This window comes from Eleginops maclovinus, chromosome 10 (genome assembly GCF_036324505.1).
Source record: "Eleginops maclovinus isolate JMC-PN-2008 ecotype Puerto Natales chromosome 10, JC_Emac_rtc_rv5, whole genome shotgun sequence".
NCBI classification, from domain to species: domain Eukaryota; kingdom Metazoa; phylum Chordata; class Actinopteri; order Perciformes; family Eleginopidae; genus Eleginops; species Eleginops maclovinus.
In genome coordinates this window covers 18134441-18147601 of record NC_086358.1, presented here as the reverse complement: position 1 = coordinate 18147601, position 13161 = coordinate 18134441, and the positions used below count along the sequence as shown (strand labels likewise).

Sequence of the window (13161 nt, the reverse complement as noted above, 5' to 3'; positions counted from 1 at the left end):
AATGCACAAGGGCTTCCACTGTGCCTCAGAAAACAGTTTTAAAAAAAGCATTTCTATCAGTGCAGCACTATGCTAAATAAAAATACAGTCCCTCCTGATGGGAGCTGCTTTATTACGATCAGTGTTCACAGTGGCGTGTAGGGGGATGTGCATTTGTGTGTGTGTTTACACTGGAGGGAAGGTTTAGTGAGAGTAATTGAATCATATTACTTCCTCCACATGGCTTGTCAAGTACCTTTTTATGACTTCAAGATAATCTATGAGCTTCAACATTAATTTAGCAACGCATTGATAAGTTACACTAGGATTCATGAAGGCAAAAACCTCTCATATCACAAAACAAAAAAATGTTGCTAACAATAGGAAAGGGATATCGCAAGCAACTTTTTTTTTACTCGCCGCTGCAAAGTTTCTGCTTTCTAATAAATGGATGAACAAGAAATAAAGCAGAAGCAATAACCAAACCCTATGCATCTCCGCCTAGTCCCTCTTCAACCAAGCTCACTGTTTTACAATACATCATGTAATGCAGGGAACATGTCGGAAAGTAGTGCATCATGTACTCTCTACATTATGGGCTGTCGGTCTTACTTAAAGAGGACATTTTACGTTAATTTTCAGGATCATATTTTTATTTTGTGCTTCAACTGTTCACAAGCTTTAATGTTTTAAAAGGTCTTTAATATTCTCCTACTGCCTGTTATTCATCACCTCTTTTCACCCTCTGTCTGAAACCAGAGCCCAGTGTGCTGTGATTGGTTAGCTGTGCAAATTTGTTTTCTTTGTTCAACTGCTTAGAGATGTGTTGGAGATGTCACGCCCCTTAGCCTATCACGTACAATGTGTCGAAGCGCTAGCCAATAGAAGCATATTATATAGTGATATGACTATGTTACAGAAGTAAACAAAGGAATCCAATGAAGGCATTTCAGGCAGGGGGGGAGTGTGTGTCAGAGAAACTCCCTCTAGAGGGAACACAGGGGTTTTAGCATTTGCAGACCATTTACATGCACCAAATTCACACACTTTGGAAACTCCTAAAAGCATAAGAGGGCCCCTTTAACAGTATACTAATGCGAAGTTCGTATTGCTCAGGGTTTGAATACAATATTCGAGTCGGTGATTCAACACAGAAACCATTGGTTGTGTTTGTCCAAATCTGTGTATTGCAGCAAAAAAAAAAATCCTCTTTACAAGACAGAGGCTGCTCTGCAGAAATGTGTGTAAATCTCAGCTGTAGTATGCTAAGATGCTGTCCTAGACACATTACTCTCCAGATGACTGGCTGGTAATAGAAAACCATAGCTGCTCATCCATGGGCTTTTATTGGCCTTTAAGATTTTCATCAGCAGTTATTAGTAACACTGCTGACCAATCCACTGCTTGGCTTGATGGGCTGTGAAGTCTTTATTGGCTCCTTCCATTGCTTGATGAGGAGAGCAAGACATTTCTGTTTCCAATCAGCGTGCTTCCGAACAGAAATGTCTCTGGATGGACTGTACTTTTAATATTTTAAGCATTTAGCTGACAACATCATCCAAGTTGGTGTTCAATAGTGAGGGAGGTTGTTAAAAGAGCTCTCAGCACCTCAAATGGCTTCTGTTTAACGCAGCCAACGGTCAATGTGTTATTAAAAAGAAACAATGTACGTATAAAACCTAGGCAGTTTTATCGCGGTCTATATTTTGCTCTGGAAGTTTTCCACACTGTCAGTCCAAAGATGTTCAGTCAGGATAGTTGTGCTTACATACAGAGAAAGGCTGCAAAGCCAATTATTCCTAATTACCAATGGGTAGTCTCATAGCAATAGACTAGAAGTAGACGTTGAACAGGTTTTCATGATGATTTCACTTGTGCAAAAGAAAATAGTGATTTTTAGTTCTTATGGTGACCGCACCTGTCAGTAGGGCTGTAAACTGATCACCTGGAAGAAAGTAGACTTAACATTCAAACACAGATGGCTCGCTACTTGTGTGTTTTTTCTCTACCATGCTTTAATTCCATAATAGTTCTCTGTAACATTAGAGGTTGGCAAAACTAGCAGCTAACTACCTTCCAACTATCTTGTTTTATAGTTTGTTAAACATGCCATATTTGAATACCTTACAGCCAGTGCCCAGATAGTGCCTCTTCCTGAGCGCCAGCTTTTTAAAAAATTAATTCAAATGCGAACTGAGTGCATGTTTGCATTGCCTGTCTCCTTTAAAGGGGCAGCGCTAAGCTTATTTTTTTCCAAGCACTGACATGTGTGCAACCAATCAGAGGGCTCCAAGTTTCAAAAATATTAATTCTTCAGAAAAGCACCGGTGACCTCAGTGTAAAGATTTTAATGGAACAGATCGACCGGGTGGACACCGGATGTTGCTGCCTCTGAGATTCTGACGTTCGACGTATCGTCCTCATTCCTCTCTATACAGCTGTCAGACACAGCGGTGACATATTCATTCATACAAAGTGTGAGAGCAAGAATCTGGTTGGTATATAGTGAAAAATACATGATGATAAAAAAGATATAGTAGCATAAACAGATGATATTCTGTTTTACAGTAGCGGTGACAGGTTATTAACATATTGTTGTATTAGAAACAATAAATGAAATGCTGGGAGCGGCTGCTGCCCTGTGCCCTCAGTGTCTTTCTGCAAGACAAAGGCGCTATGTGGACACGGGCCCTTAGTAACCCTATGATGGACAGAGTATTCACTCATTATGCAACAGCAATGTGTTTCACTACACTGTGAAGAGTATGTGGGTGAAGGGTTATGTTATTTAATTCTACCCAATAACTCTGTTACTCTAAGCTGTCTTTCATTACTTATTCATTGCTTGTTACTGAAAACATACCTCATTGTGACTTCCCGCTACCTGGTTCATACTAGTTGTAATTTCAACTGTTGCAATGGCAACGGTACAAATAAAAATGGCCGTCGCTCTGACCGTCCTATTGCACTCCTTTGTTATGGAGCTGCCTAGACATTTTTAGGCTGTTTGATGTGTACAGGTTTAGAGGCACTGCTTCAGTTTCTGGTTTCTGGTATTTTACTTGGACTTTTAGAATACACAGAATGGAAAACACATGTTTTGCTGGCTGCACATATACTATATGCTATACAACTAGAGGCCTCTATGTCTTGCTTTGTATTTATCCGTCTTCCTTTCTCTCATTTCCCCACTTTCTTCCCCTCTCTTGCTCACACACACACACACACACACACACACACACACACACACACACACACACACACACACACACACACACACACACACACACACACACACACACACACACACACACACAAATACAGTACACACCAGAGACACACACACATTCACACTCCCAGTGGATCACGTTTTGGTGCTCAGAGACCCCGGGGGAAGGGAGAGTGATAAATACTGGGAAGTGAGCTACTGCTTAGAAAGAGAGTGGTTTTGAACACGGGAGCAGAGGAGGCGATAAATTGGTCCGTAGTGGGAGAGTACTGGGCACATCCAACTCTCTAAAGATGACAAAGGGTGTATATGTGTGTCTGTGAGTGTATATGGGAGGGAGGGAGAGAGAGAAACCTACTCTAAGACCTCAGGTCTGGAAACACATCCATCTGCCAGACTCATATTTTCGTTTCCTCCTGACTTCCATTCTTGCCATCAGCATCAGGTGAGCCAAGTGGGGAAGCAGACTGAGCAGTCTGAGCACACACACACACACACACACACACACACACACACACACACACACACACACACACACACACACACACACACACACACACACACACACACACACACACACACACACACACACACACACACACACACACACATACACACACACACACACACTTACAACCCATTGGGTGTTGACTTGGATGCCAGCCTAGCAAACACAATCTTGCCAAAGAACCAGGCCAGAACCGAGCCAACAGGCCATAACTCTGTGTGTGTGTGTGTGTGTGTGTGTGTGTGTGTGTGTGTGTGTGTGTGTGTGTGTGTGTGTGTGTGTGTGTGTGTGTGTGTGTGTGTGTGTGTGTGTGTGTTAAAGTGATGGAATGTGAGATAGGTCCAGTCTAAGTAGAGTCCAAATCATGCAAAGGGATAGAGGTGGTGCAGTGAGGCAGAGTGTGATCTGGCTGGAGTGCATTTCTGAAACCCTGGAGGAGCGCTTCATTCACCTGCTCTCTTTATTATGATCTCATCACTCACTGCTTTACATCACAATTACTATTATACGTTTTACTGCTATTACGTTAGCATACTGTCAGCAAACAAGTGAAAAACATTGCTGAAGTTAAAGAAAGCAAAGATTACATTAAATACAACTCACAAGTCTTTTGAGCTATACATTTACAATGATTCAGCAGGAAAAAAGAATATTTATTATTTACATTTTAATGAAATATAAATATTAAATGAAAATTGCAAAGTAATATTAAAGGGGCCGTAGTCTGCTCATTGTCAGGCTGAAATGTGTGTGAAATGTGTGACACGTTTCCATGCTTTAATGTTCAAAAAGCTTTTTTATTTTTCTCTTTAGGCCCTCAAAAATGTATGGAACCTGTAAAGGGACATGGAGAAATAAAAATTGTTTTAAATGTTTCTTGTGAGCACACGAAAGTTTCCCGTGCTCACGCGAAAGTTTCTCGTGCTCACGAGAAAGTATTGCGTGAGATAGGACCTGCATTTCGGATTGTGTTTCTTTTTGTATGACAGTATGACAGTTCAATAATTAGTTAAGCTGTAATTTGACCTGGGACTTCATTATAAACACATAGTTACTTGATTAGCAAGTTGTCACAGTCGTGTGGTCTTTCTCGGCGCAAGAACTACACCACTTTGGATCGCGTAGTTGAGTTCATTGAGGAACAGTTAAAAATATCCGGCCAGCTCTGTGGGTATAGGTGGGTGTACAGAAAATGCATGGAGAATGGATTGCACGTCAAGAAAGAAGAGATCCGATTAATTCTGAAAGAACTTGACCCACGGGGTGTTGAACTCAGAGGACTAAGACGTCTCCATCGCCGAAGGTATTTTGCAAAAGGGCCCAATTATATTTGGTTGGTACATCTGATGGCTACTTGTTTTCGAAATACTTTCTCTTTCTCGTGAGCAGAAACGTTCGCGTGCGCATGAGAAACTTTCGCGTGAGAACGGGAAACTTTTGCGTGCATACGTGAAACCTTCACGTCCTTTTGTGAATAATTATGATAATTATGCAACTCGAAAAAAGTTCTTTGACCCTGACGTTATTAGTAAGGAAAAAGAGCAACAAAATGTAAAAAACAAGTGAAGGCAATTAGTAGGATAGTACAGAGGAGCAAAGGGAATTCCAAAGGAGGAAAATAAGTGAAAAAGTGAGCCACAACGAGATAAAATGTGAAGGAGACAGGAGCAAAAGAATGAAAGAAGGATGAGTGAGTGACTGTCAGTGCTGGAGTCAGTTTTAAAGAAAGCAGAGCCTATGTAAAGCCTGTAAGGCTGTAACATTCCCCCGGCCCATCCAGGCCTGGCATGGAATGGTTTGGCTCTTTTTCTATGTGACTTGGCTTGCCCTAAAAGCATATGTGAAACTCTGCAACTTAAACCAGGAAAGACATGAGGCAGAGCAGCAGTGTCTTTTCCTTTGTTTGTTTTGTTGCTTTTATGGCTTTTCTTGTTGTATGTGCATGGTTCCACCAACAAATGGGTGGGTTGGAGTGATGGTGTCTTCTGTAATTAGTCTGTTGTCATTCTAATTTATTCCAGTTTGACCTGACAGCACTCTGAAAAAAGAGAACCCAACAAATGTATTATTAAGAATAACAGATAATGCACTTATAAACAGTGTACGCATTCATGTTTTCAGTTGAGACAGCTTTGATAGTCAGACTCAGTCATTTAGGCAGGGTGATTCAGAGAGTTTTTCAAAGGGCTGACTACCATCTTTAAGCAGATTTCATCTTATTTTTCCCCAGACTCTAGAAAAGGCCCCAAAGTTATAGGTTATTGTTCTATATTTCTGTTATTACTGTATATAAAGGTAATATCTCTTTTGTCCAGCAGTGGGACAAGTTCTCAGATATTGTACTGTAGTTACAAGTAAAAGTAGAAAAGTATTAGCATCAACATATACTTAAAGTACCGACATTAAAAGTACTCATTGTGCAGATTGGCCCATTTCCGGATAATACATATGATATTTTCTAATAATAATTATTGATCATTAAAGTGTTCTCAAAGCTGGTACAGGTGCAGCTAGTTTAAATGACTTTGTATACTGCAGGGTAGCTGCTGAATTTACTCCAGGTGTAAGTAAAGTCTTATTTAAGTGTTGTTTATATTTCAAATCAATCCAAATCTGAAAAGTAACTAAAAGTATTAAAGAAATGGACTAAACGTACACCTTTTACTCTGAATTTTACAAATAAAGTACAAATCTTTCATAATGGTACTTAAGTACAGTACTTCAGTACATCTAATTAGTTACTTTTAACTACTGAGCGTTAATCTCAGTTTGTCTCATCTGTTTATTAAGTGATGGTTATCATAGTGGGAGGGGCTTATCTACCTCATACGTGACGTCAGACGTCAGAAAGGTAATGGGCTTAATGTCATCACAAGATCTGTGCGTAAATGAAAAGTGAGTATTTGCCCACAGTATTGCTCGTCATGTTGTATTGCCTTGTATTATCGAGTTATGAATACTTCTGTTGCCAGTGTGGCTGGTAATGTGGAGTCTCCGTGATCGGTGCGTTATGGCTCATAAATGCGCGGTAGTTAAGTCAGTTGGCATGTGCAAATTCAATGCTTTCGAAGTAGCCTGCCACAAAGCTTTTATTAATCTAGCAAGCTGTAGCATATTTGGCTACGTTTTAATGTTAGGCTAGATGACAGGAAGTAGCATGTCTGTAGCGTTTCACAATAAAAGCATGCTGCCGCTTTATCCCTGGACAGGAAGTTCAATGTTAGCATTAGCGGTAATTTGACATCTGTAAATCCTGTGTTAAAGTAAAGAGTGCAATGCAGCTGTAGTCGCTTTATATTGCTGTTCCTGTTTTACTATTATGAAAGTTTATGAGACATGTTATAATATCCTCTGTCTCATTAGGGGTGTCCAAACTACGGCCCGGGGGCCAAATGCGGCCCGCCGGCCCTTTTGAATAGGCCCTCTGCAAATTCTAAAAGTATAATGCAATATGGCCCACAAATTAAACTTTTGCTCGTCTTATATTGTACTTCTCAAATATATTAATGAACCCATTTTTCAAATAATTTAGTCATTTCCCATTTAAAACATTTTATAACAAATCTTAGTTGATAAAAAAAAGATACCCAATAACTTATTTCTATAACAAGCTTGAAATGTAACCTTCATATGTACTCTTATTATAAGCAATCTGAGGCTTCTGTTTTAAGGAATGACCTGCCAACTAAATAAATGAAACCCTAAAGAGAGATGGGATGTAGGCATTTTTTTTCCTTAAACCATATCCAATTATTGCACATTATTCACGTACATTCTTTTGCTAACTTATAATTTAACTTTTGAAGCAATATTCACCTCTATAAGTGGCCCAGCTTTCCGTATATTTTCTGTATGTGGCCCTCGGTGAAAAAAGTTTGGACACCCCTGATTATTCTTCAGGGTTTCCCCCAGAAAATGTGTTAGTCAAGGTGGTGAGGGGGGGGGGGGGGGGGGGGGGGGGGGGGGGGGGGGGGACGTACTCATCTCCGGGGGGGGGGGGGGGGGGCCGGAAGTCGGCCGGCTACGTCGCATGAAGAAGCCGGCGATTTTGGGCTGAGTTTTTCGATCCATTTGGCTGTGAACATTGCGAGAGAAAATTACGTGCAAATGTCAAAGGCAGGCTAGGCTATAATAATATAGCCACGTGTAAACGTTAAACACAATTAGCCTTGATAAGAAAACATTACGCTTATCCAGGTAGCCTACTAGTGAACAGTTGACAGACTATTATTAGACTAGTATAGAATTCAATAATAATCTTACCTTGATACGACAGGTAGTCTTTCCGAAAAATGCTGGTTTTGAAGGATGTTGGTCGAACGATGATAGCACAATGACATATACCACTAGATGCCGCTGTTCGGACGCATCACGCGATTCAGAGGCATATTTGGAGGCATAGCCCCACATTTTAAAACGTTTCTTTTATTTGTTTCTTTATATAAGGTGTTCTAATATTATGCATTTTGTTTATGCATGCATATGTTATCCTTTATTCATTGTTTCCTGTTATTTATCTTTATAAGAAGACCACACACACACACACACACACACACACACACACACACACACACACACACACACACACACACACACACACACACACACACACACACACACATAATTCCAGTATGGCCCATTAAGCTATTATGGCTTCTTCCTGTCAACACCTTTACATTGTTTAATCATGGACAATTTTCCCTGAAACTCTTTCTATCATATTGAAAATAGTCCAAATCCAGCCTGTACATACTTTACCAGTGTCCTCTGCTCCATCTCCACTTTTCAAATCTTTATTTCTATAAAGGCTATACTGGCCAATTTGCCAAATGCTATTCTGACTTGTATTTTCCAACCATCCTTATCATCATACAGTCCTATTTGGATGTTTTTCTAAATTAAAAGGACAAGGTTTTGTCTGATTGATGTGAGGTCGATAGTGATTGATGGTTAGTATTTGGGAATAAAGAAAAAGTGGCCTCTCTATTTGAAATATATATTTTGTCTTGTCATTTTTTATTGACTCTCTACTTCTACTTCTTATTTCACAGAAACCAAGCCAGGAAGTGGTCTGTGCAAACCAGGAACCATTGCTCTGTTTGGTAACGTGGTCTACAGTGGGCTGCTCAACGAGCACTTCTGGCACTTCGGGGTTCCCCTCGTCACCAGACTGGTGAGTCCCTGCCTTTTTCTATTTCATTCCTCCTTGTCTTATTCTCTGTAGAGTTCTCGAATTATTGCTTTGACTTTTCACTAGCTTCTGGCTTGATTACTCCTTGTGACTCTTCTTTTTGTGAAACTCATGGGTTGATTGGTCATGTGGTCGCTCAAGACGTTCCTGTTGGTTGGCGGTTGATGAAAATGTAATAGAGTGGTGCAGTGATGATGGAATATAAACAAAAACATGTTAAAAACACAGGAGACTTCGAGGTAGGGATCCTGAAGTTGATAAATGCTAAATAATTTCTCATTCTTGCACTTCTCCGTTTGCGGTTCAGGTTGTGTAGAAGTTGGGAGTTGAAATGTGAATGTTTCCTCAGGTTGTTGCTGGAGATAAATACCCTTTCACATTGAAGGCTGTGTGTCTGCTTATACAGTTGTTGTTTTTACCCCAGGACTGGCCCTATACATAATTGATGGGATTATAGCATTAACTCAAACTAATGCAATATTAGTGGTATTTCAATTAACTTTGAATTAGGCTGTAATCTCTTCCATGTCACTTGCTGATTGCGTGCCTCTGTTTTATTGAACTGCTGATAAATGTTATATTTGATAGATATCGATGTTGTCTCCCCGTCAGGATACAGCGGAGGATATTTGCTGGCTCAGTTAGATCACTCGCCCGTGAGCCTGTGAGACATAAACACACCAGATTCGTCTGCTTGCTTATTGCCTCTGATGAAATACAGCTGATTTTTGGTTTATGGGAAAATAATTGTTGTCTAAGCTTTTTTTTGGAGATGGTCCAAAAAAAAAGCAAGATGGTCTGCTGGGAAATGTAGGATATTTATTTTTAACGTTGTGAATATTTAAAGTGAGTATAATGCAGCTGATATAATGAAAAAAATATGATTAGCTACATCTGTCATGTTTTATTTACAGGCAAGCTGTATGACACACTCACTCACACTCACACATACAATTTGAAACGAGTCAGAGCAGAGCTTGCATGGAGTTGGGTGAAGTTTACAACTCCAGAGGAAGGTGGTAATGTGTTGGCATCAGCATTTTCATTAACACACTTGTCATTCTTCAGCTTTTCATTGATGATTATGATGATAATGAGTATTTGTACAACTACTTCAAAGAGGACGTATTAATATTGTGTGCCTCTACTGAACATTAAACATGTTTTAATGTTCAAAAAGCTCTTTATTTTTCTCATACTGCCTGTACTACAGCACCTATTTTCACCCTCTGTCAGACCCCAGTCTGCTCTGATTGGCTGGCTGTTGTGATTTGTCAATCACTTAGAGATGTCAGAAATTTTGCACACTTTTGTACGTACTGTTGCACACAGTATGAATGCAATTGAGACTGCCATATCCTTACCTGCTTTTATTCCTGCTGTGCGAAAGCTTGGTTGGTCAACATGAAAGCATACTGCTGTAAGTCACTCACTCTTTTTTGCCAAACTGCATTTGACATACTATATGTATGTTTTTCTGGTAAACTTTAGTGGATGATAGTACTTGTATTGGAAAGCAGAGGGAATGTCTACCATGTGACCACATAATCTACTTCCTGATGGTGTATTTTTATTGTGACTTTTCCTTTGGATAATTGTTTCTCTGCAAGGTGGGCATTGTGCATGGTGTTCACAGTAATTGTTGGAAAAATTGTCTTGCTCAGAATGGTTTTCACTTAGGTGATACATTGGTCTGGAGTGGGAGAGTACTGGGCACATCCAACTCTCTAAAGATGACAAAGGGTGTATATGGTCTTCTCAACAAGTAAAGCTAACCTTTGCCACTGTGGGTTCATGTTAGCCAGGTGTGTAAACTAAACCTGAATACAAATGGCTCACACAAAAGTCAGTATAATTGGAAATCTAAACCCTTAAGAGTTGTAAACAGGAAGGTAAGGGGAAATTAAGTCGCTCATATCCCGTTACACTCAAGTAGTTTGACTTTTCAGTATTTCTCGGTACAACTTTTACTCATGTAAAAGTTTAGAATACTTCTTCCCCCACTGAAAAACAAAAATGTCATATTAAGTCCTCTGTGTCTCTGAAGAAACTTGTGAAGTCTGAGAAAATAACGTTGATGATGTGATGTGTCGGGGGCTTAGATCCTATGAATTTACAATAGAAAGTCTGTGGGGTATAAGAAACTCAAGGGGATGTAGGATCTGACGTCTCAGCTTCTCCTGCCTTCAATTTCATATTATTTGCATGTATGTATTATTCCTTTGTTGTTTTAAATGTTTCTTTGGACCCCCAATCACAATGCACAACATGCGTTATACAAAGTAAAATCTAAATCCCGCCTCCAAGTTGCTATGCATGTCTGTTATTGGATATAATGTAAGTAAGTATGTATGATGTATAATAGGAGTCAGTCTTTTTCTTTTAAGGCACTGACTTGTCTCTTTATCTAAGGACATTTTACTAATGTGTTAATTAAGCTAATATAAAATCAAAAGTGAGAGAGCCAGAGACATAGAGAGAGAGACAGCTGCTCAGCACTCGCTCCACCGAGTTTAATGTGCACCCAGAATTGATGATGAAGGCAATGGCCCTAAAATGAGTATGAATGAAGTGTGTGAATATGTGTATGCCGAACATTCACTATGTATCTACTTTGTTCTTTGATATATATATATATATATATTTGAGTTTGGCTCATAATGCGTTTTTGGTAGTTTCTAGTTTGCCTACGGAAGACTTTTTTCTTTTATCCTGTTTTTCTGCAATTTACACAGTGATATAAAGGCGGTGTCTCAGTTTGGATATTCTCCTTAGTGCAGTGAATGTTTTACACTGTAAACACATGCCTTCTGTGTGAATTTTGACCATGTAGTGCTGTCTCAAATTGGAAAGTTATACTGTGCCCTTACCAGAAGTGACAATCGCCAGTATTAGCTAGCTACGATATCTTGCAAATTCCACATTGCTCAAATGATGCAATAACATTGAATGTGGTATCTTTTCAACACCAGTATAGTTGTAGTTTATTAAATGGTGCTAAAAACACACGTATGACTTTTTTGTATGGTGCTGTGTTCACCATAGCAATTGCAATTGTAGCTGTTTTTGCTACCATTACGTAGCCAAGATGGCGATTGTAAAAAGTGTACCATCCAGCTAATGCACTGCATTTTGACATACTTCGCATTGGAACTAACACACTTTGGATAAGGTTTTATTTTCTTAGTGTCAAATATGATAAAAAGGGCCAAACCAACAGACCTTCAACCCATTTAGTTTATTTTTCTAGATAAAGTCAGAACAGGGGAATTTATTTTATTCAGTGTGATGATAAGAGTAAGGTTATATAGCAGAAGATCAATCACACGCTCTGTGGTCAAATGAATGATTAAGGTTAGGTACAAGTCTTTACCAAGTTAACCATTTGTCTACACCTGAAACACATTGCGTAGATCATCATGCTTTGCCTTTCATTTCCTTCCACCATCTTTATAATCAAACCTTCATGTAGTGCTCTAAATTACCTTTCATTCACCACGTATTTATTCATCATCGGTCCTCCTCAACATTAGCATGCTAAGGTACGTGTCATGTTTGCAGAGCGTGTGATCCTGAGAGGACTTCCTCTAAAGGAGCTGCTGGTCCTCTGGCCTACCAGTGTAGCCATGCAGAATAGCACAAGGCTGCAGTTCAGCCTGGAGCAGCATGCTCAGATCCCTTTACTTAAAGGAATTCCCTCTTCTCCAGCTCATCATATCCATGTGCATAGACAACTACAGGATACGTGCACTCAAAAGAAATTGAAGGTACTTCAACAATTTCCCTTCTTAAAGGTGTAGCAGAATGTATGTTAATGAGCGCAAGCTACATTTATTACCTTTTACAGACATCAAGATTGAAAAATCAGAGGTAGCATTCATGCTATTGGCAACGTTGATAGCCAATTGAGAAAATGTAAATTACTTTTTACCAAATTACAATACATTTAATTTAGCTGACGCTTTTTATTTAAAAGCAACTTACAATAAGTACATTCAACCATGAAGATACAAATTTAAAAAGAAAGAATCATGCAGGAACAGTAGCGTTCAATGAGCCAAACCATTGGAAGTGCTATTGCATTGTCTTCAAATAAGTCAAATCTTTCTTAAGTGCTACGTAGAAATGTTTTATACATTTTTATTAGCCAAACTCCAGTTTTCTGCCTGCAGTGGAAGATGTGTAGACTTTCTGCTGTCAGGAATTTAGTCGGGAGGTGGATTCACCATTTTGGAGCCATTTTGGAACCTAGCA

General features: G+C 39.4%; 1 protein-coding gene across 1 annotated transcript in view; it reads left to right on the top strand.

Annotated features, from left to right (window-relative positions):
- rbfox3a (RNA binding fox-1 homolog 3a) overlaps positions 1–13161 on the top strand; it is a 483470-nt gene that overhangs the window by 323570 nt on the left and 146739 nt on the right. The window contains 1 exon segment of the mRNA XM_063894163.1: positions 8768–8889. Coding sequence (XP_063750233.1) covers positions 8768–8889 — 122 coding nt within the window.